Source organism: Xenopus laevis, chromosome 4L, assembly GCF_017654675.1.
Source record: "Xenopus laevis strain J_2021 chromosome 4L, Xenopus_laevis_v10.1, whole genome shotgun sequence".
NCBI lineage: Eukaryota > Metazoa > Chordata > Amphibia > Anura > Pipidae > Xenopus > Xenopus laevis.
The window spans coordinates 45128575-45153943 of NC_054377.1; the positions used below are offsets into that span (position 1 = coordinate 45128575).

At 40.3% G+C, this 25369-nt stretch overlaps 1 protein-coding gene across 3 annotated transcripts; it reads right to left on the reverse strand.

Moving 5' to 3' along the window:
• Positions 1–129: 129 nt before the first annotated feature.
• On the reverse strand, positions 130–15457 carry cdk10.L (cyclin-dependent kinase 10 L homeolog). Of its 3 annotated transcripts, none has more exons than XM_018256306.2 (13): positions 15229–15453; positions 13295–13367; positions 11549–11620; positions 7900–8002; positions 7647–7728; positions 6868–6935; positions 5648–5700; positions 5203–5272; positions 4792–4851; positions 2604–2727; positions 1894–2033; positions 1753–1805; positions 130–699 (listed from the first exon to the last, which is right to left on the reverse strand). In XM_018256306.2, exons 3-13 carry the CDS (start codon positions 11565–11567, stop codon positions 602–604), a joined length of 870 nt encoding a protein of 289 aa, XP_018111795.1. In that variant the 5' UTR covers positions 11568–11620; positions 13295–13367; positions 15229–15453; the 3' UTR covers positions 130–601.
• Positions 15458–25369: the final 9912 nt, after the last annotated feature.

The following is a 25369-nucleotide window of genomic DNA, read 5'->3' on the forward strand; positions in this document are numbered from 1 at the left end:
TTATTGCTAGGCACAGGGACAGACCTGACTCAATAATCAGTGCACTTGACAGAGATCAAAACCAAAAAAAGGGACACAAATCCCTCATATAATGGAATGATTTTTAAAGAAGGCAAATTAACACCAGTCTACATATTACATACTTTATTTTTAGTAACAGCGAACATTGGTTATAACAAAACATCAGTTCAGTAAATAACATTTATGATTGCTGCACAATTTTTCAAGGCTGCCTGGTGTGGAAGAGATAACCCACCACCTGCACAGCAAGGGGCACAGCCAGTTCTCCTACCCTAATGCTGATTCAGCACAATAATATCAGTGCAGGACACATAGATATCCTCACTTTTCCAAAAGCGACCATAAAGTCTAGGTCAGAGCCTTTTTACACTCCCAGTCAGGTAACTCAAAGACAGAAGATTCATGTTAAATAAACCAGTAGAGTACAGGTCTATCTTCTTAGTTATTCAATCTTACAGCATAAGGCTATATACAATCTAAAAAAAAATTGATAGAGCCCTGGATTCAAGTTCTGCCTTCATCAGAGTCCCAAAGGAATCCTTTGAGTGATTTGCTTCAGAAAGTGGATGGAATAGTGTAATTATGGTTTGCTGCGCTTGCACTGGCTCTCTGCTCCTGTGCCACTTGCTCTCTTGTTCCGATGATGTGGGAATGTAGGCATCAGCTGGGGTTCACAGGCTGTGGAGAAAGTGCTACAATAAATGACATTGCACCTCCACATATGGATCAAAATACCCAGCATATTTTCATTAAAAGCAGTATGTGATTACCATTAGGAGAGCAGGATAATAACAAAATCTGGTGTTAATGTTGTTTTTTAGCCAGTGAAAAACACTGTGGCCAAAATGCCTCAATATTCTCCCTGTGTGCCAGAAGTCTTAGAAACCACTTTGTCTGACACCATCTTTGGAAACCTGTGCCTTTAGGCCTGGCCACCTGGTACGTGGGTTACATAGTTAAGTTGGGATCAAAGTCTATCAAGTACAACCCTTCCAAATAAACCCAAGTGCACATATCCACACATATCTACACTGACTTATCTATACAGTTACATATATAAACTATATATAGGGTGGGCATGCCTAGCTCTGCAGTGGTCTGATAAAGGAACCGGCCAGGTCCAGAACACTGTATGCCACTACTGCTCAAAGTTGCTGGTGCCACTGCCCACTTCAACCAGTGCCTGCTGATTTTTCCCTGGATTAGAAAATACAGTTTCCATTGCTCAATGCAATTTTTTTTCCTGGTTCAGTCTATTTCCCCTGTCTGAACTTTCATAAGCAAAATATAGTCTCCATGCTCGATATGCGTTTTCCTGCTTTACCTCATTTCCCTTGCCTTCCTATTTAACTCAACTATTCTTTCCAACTGCTTTGTCCAAGAGCAGCGATGAAAGATAGGAAGTGCAGCATTAAAGTTATTGTGTGGGAGCAGAGTGCACATTGTGGCAAACCATGAATAAATAATAAAATACAAAAACATTCTCTGCATAGAATGTGCACGTGTGTGTATTACTGCTTGGTAACCCTTGAAATAATATGACATTAAAGTACTACTATAGACATCCAAGACAGTCATAGGACCATATAAAGAAAGGATATGCCAACCACCATAGAACATTTGTAATTATTATTGTATTTACCAGTCACTTTAAATTAATATCACTCACACTGGATTTGTAGAAAATTGTAGGATGTGCTCTAGAACATATCTTAAGTTTGTACTACTTACGCAAAGGCTTTTCCTTAAAATATGAACTTGCAAGACTGTCCTCAGCTGTTGCTCTAAAGTGGGATAAGAAGGGAAAATAAATACATAAGGTACATAAAGTAAATAACAATTAAACAAAACGATTACAAGTCTCCAGCTTACCTCTTTTTGGGGTCATACATAAAAAGAAAATTTAGTAAGCGAAGTCCAGCTTCAGACAACCAGGGAAACTTGTGTTTTAAATTGTTGTAAGGCTGCTTACGTACGGTGTATTGACCAACTAAAGGCAACTTTGAGAAGCCCTGAGTAAATAAAAGAAATATGTTTTTGTAGGATATTCCACAGTAGTGGGCTAAAAACACAGCAGATAACAAAGAAGCTGTGTAGAATACAATGGGTTTAGTTCAGAAAGATAAACAGGAGTCAAATGCCACTCATGGCTTTCTACAGGAATATATATTGAAGAAGAAATAGTTTGTAATTGCTGGATCAACAGATACAAACTATAAATGCACTATACAATTATTTTAACTTCATGATGTTACAGGTCATTTACACATTTAGGTTACATAGCAATGTAGGTATCTTTTGCCCTGGCCCAATGCATATATTATATAAATATGATCTATTCCTACCCTAGTGAAGATTGCGCTCTAAGGTGCATATCACATTTACACATGAACTTCATCAAAAATGAATGTGTGAGAAAACACACAAAGCCACAGCAGTACTGCAAGAAAGCAGTTGTAGGTAACCACTGTGCTGCCCTATAGCAACAAATCAGCAGTTAGCTTATTCTGCTCTTTGTTAGTTAAGACTAGTGCAACTGTGCCTGATATTTGCATGAGTTTACTTTGTGGTGCGCATCTTACTGGCCAAATGTTTTCATTAGGTGTGCCAAGCAGCTGTATAATCAAATCAATCTGCTGGATTTCTGAACTTCCTGGAAGAAGCGGCTTGTGAGCCAGGAGCTCAGCCAGTATGCAACCAACAGCCCTGAAAGAAACAAGGGATTCATGTAAATAGCTATTTGTAGAAAACTACTGCAAGAGTTAAAAGTCATATCTAGACAATATACAAACTGGTACCAACACAAAGTATATGTTTACTAATGCAAGTAGCAGGGAGAGCTGGAGTTGGCACTGGATGAGAAATATGATGTGAATGCTGAAAATTTACCAAACTGCGTGAGTTAGAGACCTGCATCGCGATGGGTGCCCATGGAATATCAGCAAAGCGATCAGGATTCAGTTAAGAGAACCCATATCTTCTGACTGAGCAGGTGGTTCAAGGGTAACCTGCAGGGGGAGTTGGGAAGGAAGCAGGCTGTAGAATTTTCTTACAATGGTCCTTGATCCATCCAGATGTGACATCACTTCCAGGATCGTGTGGTGCTCCAAGGGGGGTGGGCAGAAACATTATGCTCTGAAATTGGGCTGGTTAGGACTGCCTAGCGAATATGACAGTAAATAGATGGGATTAGATCTCTGCTCAGCGGGTCTGGGTCAGGAGTGAGTCTACTCTACCAGACCCATGCATGCAACTGGGTAATAAAAATAGAGGTCTGTTCCTTGTTTTGGAGGGATAATGGAAATGGACAAGGAGGAGATGTATGTCTATCTTAAATATGTTTTTAAACAAAGTATTAAGGAGAATTAGAGGGCTGCAGCCTTATATAAAAATATAATTATTTACAGATTGTAAGGTTAATTGTAGAAGCATGCTACAAATGTAAGTAAAGAGGAAGACGCTCGGCTACTAGTTGGGATAAGTCTTAATAATGGGGGTTTTAATTAGGGATGCACCAAAGACATTATTTTGGATTCGGCTGAACCCCCGAATCCTTTGTGAAAGATTCAGCCAAATACCGAACCAGATCCGAACCCTATTTTGCATATGCCAATCAGGAAGGGAAAACTTTTTTACTTCCTTGTTTTGTGAAAAAAAAAATCAGATGATTCTAAGGATTCTGATTCAGTTTGGCAAGGTTTGGTTTTAATTACCCAGATATTGATAGATCAATATTTCACCAGGTATATTGGGACATGACATTTTCATCTAAAAACACAGAACATAAAATACTATCTTCTCCAAGCCCCCAGCTGTTACTTAAAGGGATACTGTCATGGAAAAACATTTTGAAAACGTTTGGGGGAAAAAAAAGAAAAACAAAACATGTTTTCCCATGACAGTATCCCTTTAATCAAAATAACCTGGGTGTGCTTTTTTTTTTTTTTTTTTTTTTAAACAGTCACAGTCAAACAGAGGCATTTTGGCATCCCCAATGCCATCTAACTGATAGTACTGGCAGTCCCAATGTCATATGTAATGTGTTGTAGCCCGCTCGCACACCCTGGCCTTCAGTAGTTCAGCGCCTGGTGCACGGTGTTGAAGGGATCGGCACCCTCCTAAACAGACTCTCCAAGAAAACACTGGCACTCAAAGGCAGGTAACAGCAGGGTTATACCCTTGTGATTTATTTTGCAAACGTGCAACGTTTCGGGGTCAGACCCCTTTGTCAAGCATGCTTGACAAAGGGGTCTGACCTCGAAACGTTGCACGTTTGCAAAATAAATACGCAAGGGTATAACCCTGCTGTTACCTGCCTTTGAGTGCCAGTGTTTCCAATGTCATATGTGACATTTGTTTAAGGTAGAAAACTATAAAGAACACTTTTACAATATGAAATAGTAATATTCCATGGTGCATCAGACCAGGGTATTAGGCAACTACTGGGGGGGGGGTGCCAAACTTTTGGCACTCTCAGAGACTGAACCTTTCCTTGTCCTTTAAAGTATTTATTGTTGGTTCAATGCAGATGTGCAGATTAATTACCTGTCATAGAATCTATGGTACTGCCATAAGAATACCATGCCCCAAGATAGTATATACTGTGTTTCTAGGTTGCCGTTTGATCTATGAAATGCAGCATTTTAACTGGCAGCACATGAACAGCAAAATCAAAACAGCCTGGAAATTATTAATCTATGCACTAAAAAAAGATATGCATGCACAGACATCTTTCTAACAATAATTTTTAAGGTAAAACAGTATCTTTACCACATGTCTATAGCTGTTGTCTGTGTAGTGCTTCCCAGGAGAAGTTCAGGGGCCCGGTACCTGGAAAATTAAAGCAGGAGAAACTAAGGCCTTAAGATTTGTAGCTTTGCGACATAACAAGGAACTCAGTAGTAGTGAATTGCATAGTATATTGCATACTATTTCTACTATAACATTTAAGTATTTTTTAAAAAATATTGAGATCCCCCACTACATCACATAGTTTCCAGCAAGCTGTATAGTAACATTGTCATTTAGAGTGAAAAGACACATCCTAAAAAAAAACCTTAATCTGAAGCCTTTCTCATTTGCTTCATAGGACAGAAAAAAATTGTTCCTTATTTCAAGGTGACAATTGGAGCAGTCCTTGGATCAAGTTTGTACTAAGAAACCAGAGCTATGAATACTCACCATAGAGTCACCACTTTAGGAGTCATCTGCTTTGCAGGGGTGCTAAAAGCACGAGCCAGGCCGAAGTCAGCTAATATTTTCAAGAGAATATATGTTAGCGTTAATGGCTACAGAGTGGTTTAGGCTAAAACCATTTCACAAAAGTGCCTATATAATCCACAGTGGCCTGTTTCCTGTATATGTCTCAAACCACAGATTATTTGTGGATGGGATTATCAATCTCTTTTAAACAAGCTGGGGTTGGGATGAGTTCCACATTTCAAGCAGTCCACAACTGCTCCACTGGCATTTGTAATTGCATAAAAGAGCAGGCCAGGCTTCTTTTAAAATGTTAGAATGCAAGCCTTTGGGATGGATTGTGTGTGCCTTGCCCCCTTAAATTCAAGCTGCTTAAAACGTACCTTGTGACGTTACCTTTATACTACATATAAGCAATATTACTTACCGATCTTCACACAGCCTTTATCAGTCATGAGCAGGTTGGATACCTTCAGATCTCTTTAGTAAGTAGAGAGTAGAAAGAAGTAAATTAGACACAGTTACTTTTGGGCCCAAAGATAAACAAATCAGATCTTACATTATATACATGGGAAAAATAATATAAATACATTTTCTGACTGGCTTCCAGGTTCTAGCTCTACTCCTTACAGAGCAAAAATATAACAGGATAATTACAGGTAGATCTAAAAAACACACACACACTTTGCAGCCATTCCCTGTCTCATTATTACTGGGTAAAACCTTCATTTACCAATGGAGTAGAAAGGCATACAAACAGGGAAGTACACAGCAGATGTGCCCACTTGAAAGGCATTGTTTAGTTACATGCAGAGGCTGTACAAACGTCAGCAACTCCCAAAACCCTCCTCTCATTCTCTGCCCTGTAAAGCTTTTGTGCTCAGCCAGGCCTTTTAGCTAGGAGACAAGCAATGCAGCAGGCCAAAATTTTAAAAGGAACAGTAACACCAATAAATGAAAGTGTTTTAAAGTAATGAAAATATCATATAATGTTGCCATACACAGGTAAAACTGATCAGAAATACTACTATAGTTCATATAAACAATCTGCTTATGTAGCAATGGTGGAAATTGAATAAAGGCTATATGGCACAGGTTAAATAGTGGATAACAGATAACACCATCATGTTCGACAGAGCTTTTCTGCCATCTGCTGTATAAAACGAGCCTTTTCTCCTTTGAATGACTGCCCCCATTGCTACACAGCAGCTTATAAACAAAAGTAGGCAATCGCGAAGGCAATCTCCCCGAACTGCCTTCCCATCCGCTATAATGAAATTTGCCTGCGCTAAAGCATATGCGGCGCTGCGTTTTCCAAAGTCGGCCGAAGTTGCCTACTTCTGGCGACACAGGCGACTTTTCATTATAACGGATGGGAAGACACTCAAAGGCAGTTCGGGGAGATTGTCGCCCAGAAGAAGAGGCGATTAGTCGCCAGGCGACTAAATCTCCCTGAATCTCCTTGTGTGGACGAACCCTAAGATTGTGCAGTTGTTTAGCAATTCCTAGGAATGATAACCCTAATCTGCGTAACAACAACAACTGTTACCCAATGGAATTGGTATTTCCAGTTCAGCAAGGTTAGATTTCTGGGTTACTAGACACATTAGCAAGATTACAATTTTTCAACAGAAGTATTCCATTTACCTATGCACTATAAAGCTCTCATGGAGATACTGAAGCCCAGTGAGGAGCTGGAAGCAGATGCATTTCACCTGATTAAAATTAAAAGATACATGTAGTCTTGGTTGCAGGACATCAGTAAATTGTACTTACTACTTATACATTTTCTTTGAGGAAAAGGAAACAATAGTTTACAGATTATGGATTGCCAATGCTGATATAGGGTTTGGCAAAGCTTTGGCCCTAAAAATGATATTAAGCTAGAAATGGTTCAAGGCAAATTGGAGATGGCTTCAGATGGGACTTTTTGCCTTCCTATGGATTACCTTCCACTGGTTTTACTTGGACAACAGGTTGCATCTGATTATGTATCTCTTTTCAAGCTTACCTACTAGGTAACTATGCAGTGTACATCAACCAGTCTACTGGTGAAGGCTAACAAGAATTTATGTTGTAGCTGAGCAACATTTTAGGTGCTAGTTGTCAGTTGTGGTACTACATGTTGTCAGTACATATAATATAATCAAACCCAGAATTCATGCAAATTTATATGCAGTATTGCATTTAGGCCCTAGACAGCCCCCATTGCAGTACTGGGCCACATAAATCTATAGATCAAGATGGGAATGTTATCCTGTGATCTGGATCCTCATCTTCCATATAAATCTCTGCAAATGTACAACCTTTCGCTATAATTAGTATACAGCAAATATATTACTGTATGGTAAATATGAAATCAGTTATCTGCTCATCTGTAATTTCAGCAAGCTTGGAGTGGGACGGAAAAAATAACAAGTCTTTACCTGGGCTTCTGAGAATGGGGTTTGCATATTCTCCAGAAGACTGGCCAGGTCTTGTTCACAGTATCCCATAACCAGAAAGATACTGAATACAAAAAAGAGAATACATATTCAAAACCATTTCAAAACTTACCACTGCAAAAAGGTGTGTGATAATGGGTTACAAAATACTTCCACAGACTAACTGAATGAGCTTCGAGCAGCAATAATACTCTAAATGATAAGTATTTTTGAAACAATAACAAGAATTGCTCACCTTTCTAGGTGATTTCCAACAACTACTTCCTTCAGCTCCACAATGTTGGGATGTCGCAATTTAAGTAGGAGAGTTATCTCCCGTAGGCTGCTTATGGGGATACCTGAGATGAAATCAATAAATGTACAAAAAATGATTAGCAAACTCACAGTTGGACCAACAAATATTTAATGTCTATGCCCCAAAAGTATTGCTCTTCCATACATGGAGAAACCTGCATGGCAGAGAAAATCTACTCAATTATCAGCAAAACATTTTAATTTGGACTATGAAATGGTGTAGATCAGGGGTCCCCAACCTTTTTTTTTTTAAAACGTGAGCTAAATTCAATTCGATTGGGGAGCAACACAAGCATGAAAAAACCCATGAGGGGTGAAGAAAAAGGTCTGTTCCAGCTTTCAAATGGGGTCACTGAGCCCATCTAAACAACACATTTTCTGTAAGCTACACATTTATTGTTATTGCTAGATTTGATTGCTGGGCTTAATATTCAGAGCCTCTCCTATTCATATTCCAGTCTCATATTCAAACCAATGCATGGCTGCTATGGTAATTTTGACCCTAGCAACCAGATTGCTGAAATTGCAAACTGTAGAGCTGTTGAATAAAAAGCTAAATAACTTAAACCCAACTAATAAAAATTGCAAATTGTCTCAGAATATCACTCTCTACATCATACTAAAAGTTAATTCATAGGTGAACAACTCCTTTAAAGTGTGAAATTAAAGCTCACCATGAAAAAAACGAAATCATACGAACAGCGCAAAGGTGAGCAACCCCTTTAATAAGAGAACCTTTTGACCTACTACAAATGTAAAACCTGAAACCAGCCTTCCTACTAGAAATTAATATTATTCTCAAAAGCATAACATTTTCTTTCTGGACAAGATGCTTTTACACCTTAACAAAAGTAGTAATGCAACTTCTCAAATTTTCATATCAATTAAGATTTTTTTGATATTTGAACACTCAGGATAGATAACAAATCTGGAGCAAACTGGATGTTTTCAGTTGCTTAAGGCCCCAGACACACATGCGGATCTTCGCCTCGTTTTCAGCGTGGTTCGATTCTCTGTTTTTTTTAAAAAAAAAGTGGCGCGGACCATGCTGAAAACACGGCAAAAAAATGCACGTATCTCCAGGACCTAAAGTCTGGATCATTTAGCCAGAAATCCTCTTCAGTCTTCCAGCGAGTGCTAAGATAAGCGCTCTTATCTCAATCCCAACCATGGTAAAATGGATTAGATGTGCATCATCAAAATGGCAAGTGCAGTAGCTTGAGAGTCAGTGAAGGCATATCCTAAAAGGAATCAGGTAGTTTCCTGAGCCTTCAAAGATCAAGCATCACTAGACCATATTTGTAGGATAGCTATCTAGTCCTCTTTATTGATGATTTTGCTATTAATTATATAGAGCCAATATAATCTGCAGATAGTAACTGAAATTACACAGCAGTGAAAATAAGTATTGAACACATCAACGTTTTCTCAGTAAATATATTTCTAATGGGGATATTGACATGAAATTTACACCAGATGTCGGTAACAACCTAAGTAATCCACACATACAAAGAAATAAAAACAAATAAATCCATAAATTATGTGTAATAAAGTGGAATGAATAAGTATTAAACAGATAAACAAAAGGAGGTGCAAAAAGACATGGAAAGCCAAGAAACCCTCTTGAAATCTGTAAGTATTTAGAAAGCAATATCGCCCCCTATCAGTGCAAATTAATATCAGCTGGTTAAGTCCTAACTGATGGCGTATAAAAAGGTTTCTCGTTACCAAGGTATCACACAAGAAGAATTTCATGATGGGTTAAAGCAAAGAGCTCTCTCAAAACCTTCACAACCTTATTGTTGCAGAACATACTGATGGCATTGGTTACAGACGTATTTCTAAGCTTCTTAATGTTCCAGTGAGCACCGTTGGAGCCATAATCCAGAAGTGGAAAGAACATCATTTCACCCTTAACCAGCCATGACCAGGTGCTGCTCGCAAGATTTCTGACAGAGGAGTCAAAACAATAATCAGAAGAGTTGTCCAAGAGGCAAGGATCACTTGTGGAGAGCTTCAGAAGGAACTTAAATTAGTAGGTACAGTTGTTTCAAAGAAAATATTAAGTAATGCACTCAACCCACATGGCCTCTTTGCAAGTTCACCACGCAAGACTCCACTGCTGAAGAAAAAGCATGTTAAAGCTTGTTTAAAGTTTGCTGCATAACATTTGGACAAGCCAATGATAATCTGGGAGAATATAGTCTGGCCAGATGAGACCAAAATGTAACTCTTTAGATGTCCTTGCACACACCATGTTTGGAGGAGAAATGGAACTTCACGCCAAAAACACCATACCAACAGTGAAGTGGGAACATCATGGCGTGGAGCTGTTTTTAACGTATGGTACTGGCAGACTTCATATAATTGAAGGAATGCTAACTGGGGAAATGTACTGGGACATACTTTATAAGAATCTACTGCCATCTACCAGGATGATGAAGATGAAACGAGGGTGGACATTTCAGCAAGACAATGATCCCAAACACACAGCCAAGGAAACTCTCGATTGGTTTCAGAGAAAGAAAATAAAACAGCTAGAATGGCTCAGTCAACTGCCCAACTCGAATCCAATTGAAAATCTATGGAAAGAACTAAATATCAGCGTTCATAGAAGAGGCCCCCAGAACCTTCAAGAGTTGTAGACAGTTTGTGCGGAAGAATGGGCCAAAATCCCACCTGAGAAATGCATGCGACTAGTTTCTCCATACAGGAGGTGTCTTGATGCTGTCATTACCAACAAAGGCTTTTCTACTAAGTATTTAAATAAATTTCAGTAAGCGTATTCAATACTTATTTCCTATGATTCCACCTTATTACACATAACTTAATTTATTATTTGTCTTGATTTCTTTGTATGTGTGGATTACTTGGGTTGTCACCAACATCTGGTGTAAATTTTATGTCAATAGCCCCATTAGAAATACATTTATTTTGACGTGTTCAATAATTATTTTCCCAGCTGCATATCATTAAAATACGTTACCACAAACTAAGTCTCCACAGCATTCGAATGTATCAGGAAGCAATTTGTCTGCCTGGTTTTGTAGTGTGGTAGGAAACAGGAGTAGTACCGTTGCTGGAATCTAACCCAGAAGTGCTGCATCAATACAGTCCAGAAAAACAGATGGTAGTTCAAGCCATAAGATTTTTAAAGTAGCTGTATCGAAATATATATTTTTGGGCAGTATATTGTCTCCATCCTTTTGTACTATTTCGGAACTTCCCTATGCCCAATTAGTTTCCAATGAATTTTCCATCCTTCCACTGGATGTGTGTATGGGGCAGGTTAACATAAGGCTTTTCCACCGCCGTTAGTTATGTCAGTTGTTCCTTATATTATATAGGACATAAAGCTTATACATATAAAGCTTATACATAAATCCTCGCCACACAAGTATCACTATTCAACTGGCATGAATAAAAGCAATACGTCAATTAAAATCAGCAGATAGTGTTCAATAAGAATGGTTCTCACTGCACATTAGCCTGCGCAGCAGTGTTATTAAAAAACAGAACTATAAATAAATGTTCAGAGAATCTTTTTATTCCCTTTCCCTCAATTTTTACAGTTCAGACTGATTGCTCACCATCTTTCTCTTTGTCCATTCTCACCTTCTTCAGTGCAACTATTTCATTGCTCTTCGTATCTCTGGCACGATCTTAAAAAAAAAAAATAACATAGAAAAAAAACTCAACTTAATGTTTAAAAATTTAAAATGATGAGAGGATTAAAGCAAGGCTGCAATGACCAAAAACATATTGGTCACTTTGATTGGAATAAAGCTATTCTACATTCCTTCATGTAAAGCAGTTTAATAACTGCGTTTTAGACACCCTGTTGTCCACCTCACCTACAAGATAATTCCCTAAGATAGTTGGCTTTATATCAGGGGTGTCCAACCTGCGGCCGCCCAGGATGTATATGAATGTGGCCCAGCTTGAAACGCTCAGTTCTCGAGGAAACGCCATAATAATGTAATAATAAGTCTATTTAATATCCAGGTGTCCCATATTTCAGTGTATAGCTCCATCTGGTTATCCAACTGGTATTGTAGTTCAATTCTGTGTATTTTCTCTACTTTTACAAATCAAAAGTGTTTTTGTATTTCATGTGTTGCCCCAGACAATTTTTCTTTTTCCAATGTGGCTCAGGGAAGCCAAAAGGTTGGACACCCCTGCTTTATAACCTATTGCTAAAGTTTTTACTGGGACAGATCAGTCTAAGAATGCAGTGGTTGAACACACTTTCCTGGACTTCTGGAATTAGATAATGTCAGAAAAGACATTGTGACAAGGACGGGGAAGGAAAACAATGTCATCGTACTACTTTACCTAAAACAGTATAAAGCAGCTTAAGTCAAATAAGGCGTGAATGTATAAATCGTGTAAATCCAGGTCTCTTCACATCTGCTCTTTATGACCCCATGCACATTTTTAAAGTAAATTTTAATGAAATGATATGTTATTATATTATTATAGATGCTTTATTTGTTCTGATCCGAGTGCAGACATATGCATGGTTCTCCGGGTAAATTACTGCACACTAACAATTCCCAGTCATTAACTTTCCTATAAAAAAAATCAAGATTCTGTGTATGTTATTTTCAGGCCCTATTTGACTAGAAAGGGCATTTAAAGGACCAATGATGTTAATGGCTGAACAAGCACATTTTTTAATCTTTGTCTCACAGACAGGCTGGCCACAATTTCGTTCTCACCTCACACAGGGTTTCATATTGTGTTTACAATCTCATCAGAAGCCGCCAGAACGGGCCAGGGCATCGTGTGGGGTGATCCCATCACAGCCATAATTGGCACTTCTATAACATGGACATCTGCCTGGTTTTTCTTGCAACTATACAAAGATATACTATAGGTCTACACCAACAAACATGGGCGTCTGTGTCCCCGAAATGCTACACCCTATTTTGAATCCCAATCTGGGCCTGCTCCTTGTCTACCATGACCACTGCAGAATACAGATGGCAGCCTAGTGCATTGAGTCCTTCAACAGCATGTCATTGGAGACTTTTCTAAATCAGAACGGCCATGCTGGACAACATATTTGTTCATGTGGCACCTGCTTTTGAATCCTTAATTAAGTGTAACCTAGACAAAAAATTCAATACACAGTCATTTTAATTTAGCTTGAATAAAAAGTAAAAGGGAATGTTACAAAAATGGATTTTATGGCATCAGATAAACTCTTTAATATTTGGTGCAAGTTTATGTGTGTAAAGTTACCATCCTTAAAATCAGTGGACAAAACTCTTTTATTTTTTCCAGTATAAAACTGGTTTATTATACATAGTATAGAAGTCTGTGGTACTTACATACTATACCATAAGTTCCTTCACCAATGCGATTTAATTTCTCAAACTCCTTAACACTTCGGCAGCGACCAAGCTGAAAGGGTGGGAATAAACAAAAGAATAAAGACAGGAGATCAGTTGTGTACCTGTATATGGTTTGCCAACTCTTGTGATAAATGCTATAGCAATTGTCATTAAACCAGCTGCATATTATACAGCCACATTTCAAAGGGCTCTTCATTGCATATAAAGATTAAGGGGGTTATTTATTAAAGTCCGAATGCCAAAACTCGAATTTTTTTTATTTGTTTACTATACAATCTGAATTTAGTAGGGAAAAAAACCTCACATTTTTCGGGATATATTATACCCAGAGGATGGAAAAAGTCAGAATCCGAAAATCCGGCATCGCAGAACTACCAAGGTTGCATATGTTAATAGGAGAAGTACCGAAGATATCTTGAACTGCGGTGGGTTTCGTGCAATAATCCGAAGATTTCGTGGTTTTTGGGCAAAAATAAGAAAAAAAATTGTATGATTTCTTTTTCCTGCACAGGAAATTTTTTGGAAAATGTATTGATAAATAAGGGGAAAAACCGGTGAGGATTTTTGGAATATTTTTCAGAAAATAATGAGATGAATTTGGAATTTGATAAATGGGCCTCCCCATATAGTTTGAGCAGCCTCCTGTCAAATGTCATTTGCAACAGAATCAATGTGAGATTTTGCTACTATGATGTGTGGTGCCACTTGTTAGTACAATTCAAAGGTGCAGAGCAGCACTATTAGTTCTAATGAATCACAACACCTGTGTCATTGATTAACGAAAGCTTTTGTATCTCAATGTAATTTATTTGCAAGATATAAACAAATTTTCATTCAGATGAAGCAAGTGGCAGGTATGGGACCTGGGGTTTTCTGGATAACAGATCTTTCCGTAATTAGGAACACCATACCTGATATCTACTCACATCGAAGAATGATTTAAACATTAAATAAACCCAATAGGCTTGTTTTGTCTCCTATAATGATTAATTATATGTTTGGATCTATTATAAGGTACTGTTTTATTATTGCAGAGAAAAAGGTAATCGCTTCTAGAAATTAGAATTATTTGGATGACATGGAGCCTATGGGAGACGGCCTTTCCTTAATTCAGATAACGGGTTTCCGGATAATGGGTGACATACTTGTATTAGGGTGTATGCCCTGCTTTTGTGGACAAGGGGAGTAGGTAGTTGCTATATCAGTCAGGTATCTGCTACACAAACACTGCAATCAGGGCAAATGGCTGCAATGGCAAATGCTCCGGTGACTGGTATACAAAGTTGCCATTGGTTGCAGGCTGCACTACCTGACAACTGGCCAACATTCAGTTATCTGCACGGCTGATACAAAACGGAATCACTGCTTGAAAGTCACACATGTGGCCCTGGTGTAAATGTGCTCATTAACTGAGCTGACCTTCCAGGCTCCTGACTTGATAGATTTAAACATCTAGACTAGAGGGCAGATGGGAATATTTAGGCTGGGATGCCAATGTTATTGATAGGGTTACACAGATAGGAAGGCTGATATTTTGTGGTGGTGACCATATTCAGTGGAAGGTCTGTGGAAACACTGAGGTGCTGTACTCGCTAAGTCTGTCAGGAAGCATCATTCACACCGGACAGACGGACGGACAGACAGTCAGTCAGTCAGACAGACAGACAGAATGTGGGCAGCATCACTCACTCTGGACAGACATAGTCTGGGCTCTGTTGGCCACAGTAATAAAATCATGCTATATTTAATATATATGGGAAACAGTCCACTTTATCTGGCTGAGTACAAGCAGTCTGTGTCAATTAGTTGTACTACTGCTACATGTGCAAGAATAGGACATTTTCATTAGGAATACAGGAAGCCTAAGCAGTCATTTGCACTTCAGCGATATAATGGCAACAACAACTAACTCTCTTGTCATGTTCCCCGAAGACTCACTCTGTCTTCCTCCATATCGCCCAACAGTCCCGATTTTCTCCAACAAAAGCCGGTCATGTCTGCAGCTCCAGCAGCACAGAGCAGGGCTAGGGCAGCAGCTGATGATGTCACGGAGGAGGCGGACCTGTGCTAGCTCATTCAGTCTCCTCCCCGGCTACAGCTTCCGGTAGTAGATCCCGGGCTAAACAGAAGTGTAGTGCAGCTGCTTCCTCTGCACGATCATAAAACCCTGTTTCCTCCACAGGCATTGCTGCTGTTCACTCTCCCTCCCTCTCACAGCTGCAGGCAGGGTTACTGTTACAGCCCCTGCAGCTGACACCAATGAGGGTTCCTCTCATAGTGACCTTTTTGATCCCCTAGGTCACAGTCCCTTCATGTGCTCACAACCCCCACCAGTCTCCTCAGCCCCATGATTCAGTGCAGGCAGGCTACATTACATCAGGCAGGAGGGCACACACTAGGGATAGCAGGTCACCATCTTGGAGCGCGAACAGGCGTCACGGCCGCCTTTAGAAATCCGGCCGTACAACAGCATTTTCTTGGCCTGTACCCCGCCCACCCCACATCACAGATTAAAAGACCACACAGACATCAGCGCTAAAAAAAGGTAACCCCCCCACACACAAGTTCTAAAAAGCTATTGGGGACCAGGGCCCCCCTATAAGTTAAAAAAAATTGGGGCCCCAAAGAATATTTTTTTTTAAAAAAACATTGGTGGCAGGGGCCTGTAAAGTATTAAAATAATACTTTGGTGGCCAGGGAAGGAGGCGGCACAGCTTCGGCCGCTGTCAACGGTGCCCGGCTCTTTCGAAAAGCTCAGCACTGCCGGGCCCCCCCTTTAGGTCTGGGCCCAGTACACTTGTACCCCCTGTGCCCCCCTGATGGCGGCCCTGACAGGTGTACTCACCACTGCACTGCTGGTAAATCTAAGCATAGGAATGCATGCACATGCAGGAGCACCAGCCACAAGGGAGGCGCATTTACTTGTCTGGAGAAACTTTGGTACTTGTGTTAAAGTTGCCAGCTATTGACCACAACTAAGCCATCCATAGTTTTCACTGCTTACCAGAGATTATACTTGTGCCAGTGAGCAGGAACCCTTTTGTTTTTTCCATGTTGTGTGCCCCCGCAACAGCCCAATAGCTTCCTCTGCTCCCACTAGTTCAGAAGTCATTTTTCCTGCTATTTTTCTTGTAGTTCTCAGGAATACTGCAAAGCGCCAACACTAGAGCTTTTGCTCTCAATACTTGACAAAAAGTACCAAAAACTGATATAAGCTTAACTGGCGTGTATGGGGCCCCATCAATTGACCAACATGACCAATATCTGGGTAAAATTTGTCCAGTTGTCAGTCAAGCAGTCCTCTACAGCCTATATCTGTGTCATTGTGAGCCTATAGGGGAAAGTTCTGCTGATTTGGATACTTTGCCAAAAAGCGCATCTTTCAATGTATGGCCACCTTTAGAAAGAGTTCTGTAAACAAGGCTTGAAAGAATAAGTTTCAAATGTGAGAGCTCATTTAGAATGCGACTCGCCGTGTGCAAAAGAATTCTGCAAGCTGCCATTTTTTTGCCCACTGCATTCGGCATTGTAGAAATAACAGCAGGCTTCTTCACTCTGTTTTGGAACGCTGAGACCTGCGGACTGCACTTTGAATCAAGTGCTGCCTGCATTAGGGAAAGTGTTTTATTAAACACCAGTAAACCCCCGATTCTCTAAAGAATCGTTAATGAAAGAATGGTAACAACAGTGAGGCAGCAAAATGCGATGGGTGCTGATTCACTCGGCATCCCCAGGCAGCAACTGGCGACGCTAATTTGTGGGGATGTAGAGTGAATCTGTGCCTATTGCTTGTTATTACCTATCTGCTATTAGAATTCTTAAATTTTGAGTTTATTGGTAGTAAAGTGTTACTGAAAAATTTCTTTATAAACAACATTTTTTGTGAAAATGTTCTCCTGTCCTTGAATGAGTTCTCCCTGGTGAGCTGTACTTAAAATCTTGACTTTAACATCAGATGAATGCTGCACTCTTGAAAATGCAACATAAAGTTGACCATGACCAAACACAGGCTCAGATAGGTAAATGCCGACTTTATCCAATGTTTGTCCTTGTGATTTGTTGATTGTCATGGCAAATGCAGCCTTAATGGGGAATTGTCGTTGTTTAAGTTTAAAAGGTAATTCCTGGTCAGAACTGGTAAGGTCAATTCTGGGAATCAAAACAGTATCACCGCTATGGGATCCTGTAAGCACTTCTGCCTTGATAACATTTTGTCTCATGCTCTTCACAACCAACCGTGTACCGTTACATAAACCTTGCTTAGTGTTAGGGTAGGGGCACACGGCGCGATTTCGCCGCGATTCTGCGCTGGGCGAGTTGTCGCTGCGTTTTTTAAGCCGAAATAGCTTTGCTAACTTTGGCGCTGGCGTCAATGCAAATCGCGGCGAAATCGCTGCGCCAATTCACACGCGGCGATTCTTTTTCTACTGTCGCCCGGAAACGCTCAGCGAGGCAACTTCGGACGACAATAGAAAACGAATCGCCGCGTGTGAATTAGCGCAGCGATTTTGCCGCGATTTGCATTGACGCCAGCGCCAAAGTTAGCAAAGCTATTTCGGCTTAAAAAACGCAGCGACAACTCGCTTAGCGCAGAATCGCGGCGAAATCGCGCCGTGTGCCCCTACCCTTAAGGTTTCTTAACAGCATGACTATTGTTCCTACTTTGAGTATAAGATTGTGTTGTGGTAATCCAGCATTGTTGATAGTGTTTAAATATTCTAATGGGAAGTTAAGTTTCTCACTTTCGTCTTCAGAATCAATACAGTCAGTACTCAGAAAGACACAGCTTTGTCCAGGAAGTAATGCAATCACTTGGTTGTTTATCATGTCAACATCAATATTTTTTGGAGATAATATAGCCCGTTTTGCTAAAAATGGCCACCCACGCAGGTACGCAACCGGTTCCCCTCCTAGAGTGACGCTAGCGCCGCCATTAGACAAACTTGCAAAGGAGTAGCAAGATGGCCGACGCTTATACAGACTTTAGTGGGCGGATGACAAACTCGCAGAGGAGTAGCAAGATGGCCGACGCTTATACAGACTTTAGTGGGCGGATTTGGCAGTGGGCGGATGACAAAGTCGCAGAGGAGTAGCAAGATGGCTGACGCTTATACAGACTTTCGTGCAGGTACGCAACCGGTTCCCCTCCTAGAGTGACGCTAGCGCCGCCATTAGACAAACTTGCAAAGGAGTAGCAAGATGGCCGATGCTTATACAGACTTTAGTGGGCGGATGACAAAGTCGCAGAGGAGTAGCAAGATGGCCGACGCTTATACAGACTTTAGTGGGCGGATTTGGCAGTGGGCGGATGACAAAGTCGCAGAGGAGTAGCAAGATGGCCGACGCTTATACAGACTTTCGTGCAGGTACGCAACCGGTTCCCCTAGTGTGACGGTGAGCGCATCTGCCTCCCTAGATCCTAACCTTCCAGCGGTCGCCGCCTGAGTGAGCAGGAAAGAAGAGGCGGCGGGAGGCAGAAGGAGACGGTGAGCGCATCTGCCTCCCTAGATCCTAACCTTCCAGCGCATCTGCCTCCCCGATCCTAACCTGTTCTGATCCTAACCTTCCAGCACATCTGCTAATCGAAGGCCGCATCTATGTCTTTCGGCTGAAGTTGCGCGCGCATCTCATAGATCCTAACCGAAGTTGCGTGCGCATCTGCCTCCCCTCCACTCGGGACATAGATAGGCCTTCGGTTAGTATATAGGATATCACATAGGTATTCCCTGCTCCCATTCTGTACCTTGCATGTCATTCAGACTGGTAGGCAGTCAGGACAGGTCTGGAGTGTACTCACTTTGAATGGAGAGATGGGTTTTTGATTTGTGCTCTTGTGCTCCCAGAGGTCAAGAATGACCCCTGTGGTCTAGACTGCCCTTATGATTAAAGAACTCATAAGAGAGCACACTTTTTATTTAACCAGAGCTTTATTTTTATCTTGTGACGAATAGTGGGCGAGGGGGAATCCATTTAACCATAGTTGGGCCTATTTAATCTAGTAAATTGTTTGTCTAACCAAGGGGACCAACATTTTTGTAAATGTGTCAGGGCACCCTCTCATAGCATATAATTTAAACATGAGTATCCATTGGTTTATTTGATTCCTTGGTTAATTATGTTAGGAGCTGAATACGATTTCCATTTTAGCGTTATGGATTTTCTAGCATATGTGAGCAGAATAGAGATGGGTCTTTATTTGACTCTTGTTGGGGACTCAGTAACTTGGTTCAGGAGCATCCCCCAGTGGATCCACAATAATAGGTTTATCAGTCATGGCTGACAGCCTGTTACATTGGCTTTTTCTTTCAGACATTATACAAGTACATGTGGGTTAAAGGGCAAGTCAACCCCAAAATAAAAAGCCAGATTTCGGCAGCTTTAATCTGCCCGTGTATGGCCAACTTTAAAATTTTTAATTAATGTATATTGCAAAGTTGCTTAGAATTATGTTTTCTTTTATTAGGCAAACATTATTTTTAGGGCTGGAATAACATTGGGAAAAGTAAAGTGGCAAATAGAACAGAAAGACAGAGTGGAACACTGAAAATAATCCTGAGGAACAAATGATAGTGAGTGATGAGCTGAATTTTCACCAAGTTTCACGAAAAAATGATGCCCACAGACTCCAGTGGGGTATATAGAGAAATTCCAGTGGGACACTGGAATTTCTCTATGTACCTGTATGACCCGTATGGCAGGAGTGGGTCCCCCAGTGTAGCACCTGGTACCACAAAGGGAACATGATCAGGGGTGGAAGCACTCTACCATTGTTATTGTTCACAGACTCCAATGGGTGAAAAAAATTGTCACACGTCCTAAAATTTTTTTCACCATTTCATGAATTTTCGGCAAAGCGAAATGGGTCAGATTTGCCCCACACCTTATTACTGAGCGTTAACCCCCCCCACCTTACCAGGATGCAGGGAATCAAAAAACAACATACACAGGTGGCTTTGTTGACAAGCTCAGTATAACATTTCATGTATACCAATTCGACATAGAACATTGCAGGCAGATTACAATGGGTATTGTCAATCTGATATAGGTCAATGCATATGATAGCAGTGTACAATAATTACACCTATGTTAATACACCAGCAATGCTCTGGCCGAGCTGAGCTCTCTGATATATGCAGGCTTAATGCAGAAGGATATTTCCCCAGCAATACAAAGTAATCATTTTTTACAAGAAACCAATACTTTCATCCTGATTTTAAAGCTATTTTTATGAGTAATGGAAATCTTTTTGTTTGTTTGTTTGTATTAAACAAAAAATGTTAAGGCAAAATACATGACAGTTATATAATACACACAATTTACGAAAACCCTTTGCTAGTAGGCCAAAGATATTAACTAATATATCCCTGTCATACGTGAAAACACACATTACCGTATAATCTGTGTTGATTACCTGACAAACTGAATCATTATATTCCCATGGTGATTTAACACAGTCTCATGGCCTGTGACATTGAGAAATAGCTGATGTTTAGCAAGCCCTTGTGTTCTATGTATCTAATGCAGATGTGATCATTAAAATATCAATTATAACATGCTTGCCTCAATGAAAGAGGCAAGCATTTTATGTCATCTGCCTTTCTAGTTCTAAAGGCAGATGGCATAATAACAAGTGTACGGAACTATATGGCAAAATAAATGGGTTTATTTTAAAAACCATCCATTTACAAACATGAAATGTAATTGGGTGTCATCTGCAGTCTGGGCATTGTGTGGGTGGTGGGTTTTTGGAATTATATTAAAAAAAAACTCCTTTTATCCAGTGATGCATGCCACTTATTCCTCCTTTTCCTGAGTTTATGATGGTGGTTCTGGGTATAATTTAAAATATATCACCCCACTTTTTAGTCTGGAACCAAGGATCCTTTCAGTGGATGGGGCTTTGGAGGAAGGGTATGCACTGACCCTAGCTCCCAGCTCCTGGCTTCTTAGTGGGGTAAATCATTTAGACATTTATCCTCGAAGACTGCTTGCAATTTGTGTTTTTTTTAAATTATTTTGCTTTTTGTTTAGCAGCTCTCTGGTTGCGAGGGTGCAGTATATGCACCAACATTTAACATAAAGACATCCATAGAACTTTACATTTCCTGCCTTATGCAAATCGAGAGCAAGATCCCTATCAAAGCGCATCTACACTATCAAATGCTCGCATTGTCGAAGTAACGCTAGAGAATAGTCACCAGCATTCAACGCCCGAGACGAAACACCGCATTTCAGTGAATTAGCGTTGTCTGATTGAATTTTGGCCTGGCGAAGTGTTGCGCTGGGTGCGAAGTGGACGCTGGACTTATAGCCGGTTACTAAATCTGCCCCAATGTGTTTTCTTGCTGGAAAATCTAACATAATTACACCATACCAACAGTACCAACCAGAGTTTGCCATAGAGGGCTCAGGAATTAGCAGTAGTCACAGATTATATTAAAAAATAACCCCTCATTGAAGTAAAATTTTATATTTTAACCTTAGTTTTTTTAAAAAAAAATTTACATTTTAAATATATTTTAAAAATAAAATACATATTTTACAGTGCCTCTAGCTGTCCAATAAAAGCCTTTCTTTGTTATAGAGACCAGCAATTCCTCAGCCACTGGAGTTTTAATAGCAGTTGCTTATGCCCAGAGAAAACTGGGTAGTTACTTAGTTTTACAGTGTATAACAGTGGTTGTTTGACTTTTTCATTTTCAGCCTCCTTGGAGGTCCAACGTTTAGCCAGGGTCCTCCCTTAGAACATAAAATGGTTACAGATATACACTATAGGAAAACATTTGTGTATCATTCAGCCATCGTTCCTAGACTATCTAGCATAGTATCCACCCTAGATCTCTGCTTCAGCGCCGCTGACGAGATGGCGTAGCCCAGACGACACATGGAGCGTTCTGACACCAATGCATCAAAACGTGCTCAGCGTCATGACGCCTTTGCTTCAAAGCGTACAGTGTCAACGTGCAACATCAGTGCATGACATCATCAAGCTAGTTTGGCGCAAAAAACAGCCTTTAGAAAACACCAGAGCCCTACAGACTTTATAGGTTCAACTTGTGTGTTCCTGGGTGTGTTATTATTCATTCTGACTTTGATCCCTGATCATGACCTCAGCCTGTTATATGGACTAAGAACCTTGCTGCCTGAACTGACCTCTGAATGGATATGACTTCGCTACTTCTTTACCACTTGGATACCGTGAACTGTGTTTGGTGCCTGCTGCTTCCTCCTTGGTCCGCAAAACCCTAAGCAGAGCCATCAGGACCTGACAATCTCCTCATTGTCCTTCAAGCTGGGCTTTCACGTGTGTATACAAGAACAAATCTCACCCTTACTGGCTTTCAGGCTGAGCCCCACTGCTCCAGATTCCTCACAGGGAGCCACTTTTCTGTAGTCTTAGTTATATACAACTACACTACACTTAGCTGATTATTACAAGATCTCCGTGGTTTTAAAGAGTGGTGCAGCTGTCTGCAAAAGTAAAATAGCAAGAGTACGAATGTCTGAACAAAGTCATGTTTTAGGCAGCAAGTGTTTATTTTATACTCCATTTGATCATATAGGATCTTCTTTCTGAATAATGATGCTTCCTTGACAAATATAACTGCTTTGTGCTGCTAACATTAATAGCAGAAAGAGAACACAATAAATAATTTTTTTTTCTATGGGTTACACAAATACTAAAGAGTTAGGGGCTTACCAATCGACACCAAAGGGGATAGTTTACAAAGCAGCTAAATAGTATCTCTTTGACTACACAACATGGCATGCATTTTAGATATTTAGCACATCTCTAATAAACTTTGGCTTAAATCAATTTGACTTTAAAGTACATTGAAATGGCACTTTGCTACTCTTAGTAAGGAGTCATTGTGCATCAGTAACGATGTAATGATGGGGTTCCAATACCCTATACAGTAGAATGGGAGGGGGATGATCATAATCAAGAATACAGCCAGCCTTTTAGTGTAGGCCATGCCTGTTGCCCCTTTCCACTGGGTTAAAGAGAACAAGCGAGTCTGTCCCCACAATTTGAGAAACACTGCTCCAGGTCACACTTTTCCCCCTGTTGGAACTCATCCTGGTTGGGTGAATTTATACACAGAACATTCATCTTTGGCCACAGCTCTAGGCTATGTGTGTGCAAAACAACATGACAAGGGGACTTCTCAATTGACCCTTCGCCTTCAGCCATCCCATTGAACCCCATTGTTACATACTGTAATGAAACACCAGGAGCCAGAAATGGTGAAAACGGCCACAGCCTTTATTCACATTTTATAAAATAAATAGGGCCTTGCCAGCCTCATCGAAAGGCAATATTCAAAGCCAGAATATCATAAGAGATCGCTACTATGCTCTGCCGCTCCTCTTTTGAGATCAGCACTATGTTATTATATCCACCACTGAGTATTAGGCTGCCTCTACCTACAGAGAAGATGGCCCCAAACTCTGCTACGAGCAGGAGCTGCATCTTCTACCATGAGAGAAGTTCAGCAGCTCTGCTGCCAGACCTGCATCTGCAGTCGATGCAGTGTCGATGATGGGAAATCCAAGCAGGCTGTCACCTAACACAAGCAGTCCACCGTGCAGTCACAGGAGAGAACCTCCTTTCTCCCTCTTCTGAATTTACCTGTGCAGTACTCTGGCAAGGTCTTACTGCTGCTGTGACAAATAAAACTTAAATTACATTATCATATATCCACTGTTTTGATCCAGAGGAAGGCAAAAAACCCAGCCTGAAGCCATTGCCAATTATGCCTCAAGATGGAAAAAATTCCTTCCCGACCCCAATGGCGATCGGAAACATTCCCTGGATCAAGCATTTGATATTCATTTAACATGAATAATAACATGCAAACTCTCTCATGTTTATACTGTATAACTAGCTTTTAATTGTTGCTAATTTTATAACCTGCCGAATGGTGACAAAGTAAAGTTTGAGGTCAATCCTAATACTTATGCTAGTTTTGCTACCGAACAGAACTTAATTATTCTGAGGCTTTTGCTTTTAAGTCAAATTTTTGTACATTTAGGAAACCTCCTAAATGTTGTCACCATTTCATTTCAAGTGTATTTACTTACAATGAAATAAAAGCATTTCTTTACATGCCAAAGTTGTGAATGCCAATGGTGAATTGCACAGGTGGCAGTGAAAGTGTTTGAGACTGATATACCAGCATTTTATGTACGGGTGTACAGTTCTGTATATAGATCTGTGTGCTTGGCTTTCTGAAATGGAGGATGCCCTAAACCATCCTACAGCTTGGCACCAGAGTAAAAACATGGCAGTTTGTTGCTGCCTGTCCAGGCAGTGCAAGATTTGACAGCTCCTCCTACTGGAGGTAAAATAACAATTTTGTATGTGTTTTCTTTGTGAAAGCTTTGGTATTAATGTATTAATTCATTGTTAATTATCTATGTTGCCATATTTTGTACAATAAATATTTTAAAAAATTCTGTTGCAGAATAAATTCTTTAGCACATTTAATGTTAATGAAGCCTGTTTTTTTTTATGTACACCCGACCCCCCTTCGTTTACCTTGTATGTATCTTACCTTACACAATATGTAAATGTTATAATTGCTGGGGTCCCCAGGAAAAACCTAACCCCTACCCTGTGAAAGGGAATAGGGTGTTCAAAGTAAGGGGTTGGGTAATCATTGAAATCCACTGTTGTTTATACACCCCCCCAAGCCAGCCGGCATAATATACCCCTTTGGTTGAACACCAAATACCCTCAGACAGAGACCCACCCACCCAGGGACCCCAGCAATTATATTTATCCCCTGCCCCACTGCACATGGAGCAAAGGAATTAGGGTCAAGGCATGACTCTATTAGTTAGAAGAGGGTATAAGGACACCCCCATTTGATGATTTTATTTTGTTACCTGTATCCTTATTTTGTTTTCTTATTTTTGTTTGTAGGGTACTCAATCTAGGGAGTTGGGATTATTATTATTTAAATCCACTGGTGTTTCTATATATGGAAGTGCAGAAGAGCCTTTGTGGTATTGGAACAGATGGCCAGGTATTTGCAGTAGATGGTG

Bases quoted from the DNA above. Each gene is read 5' to 3' on its own strand.
- cdk10.L (XM_018256305.2), bottom strand. From the start codon at position 15,313: ATGACCGGCTTTTGTTGGAGAAAATCGGGACTGTTGGGCGATATGGAG. The intron at 8,003-11,548 runs GTGAGCAATCAG...ATTTCATCTCAG, and splicing joins AATGGACAAAGAGAAAGATG to GTATCCCCATAAGCAGCCTA. The intron at 4,852-5,202 runs GTGAGTATTCAT...TTAATTTTCCAG, and splicing joins CCTAAAGTGGTGACTCTATG to GTACCGGGCCCCTGAACTTC.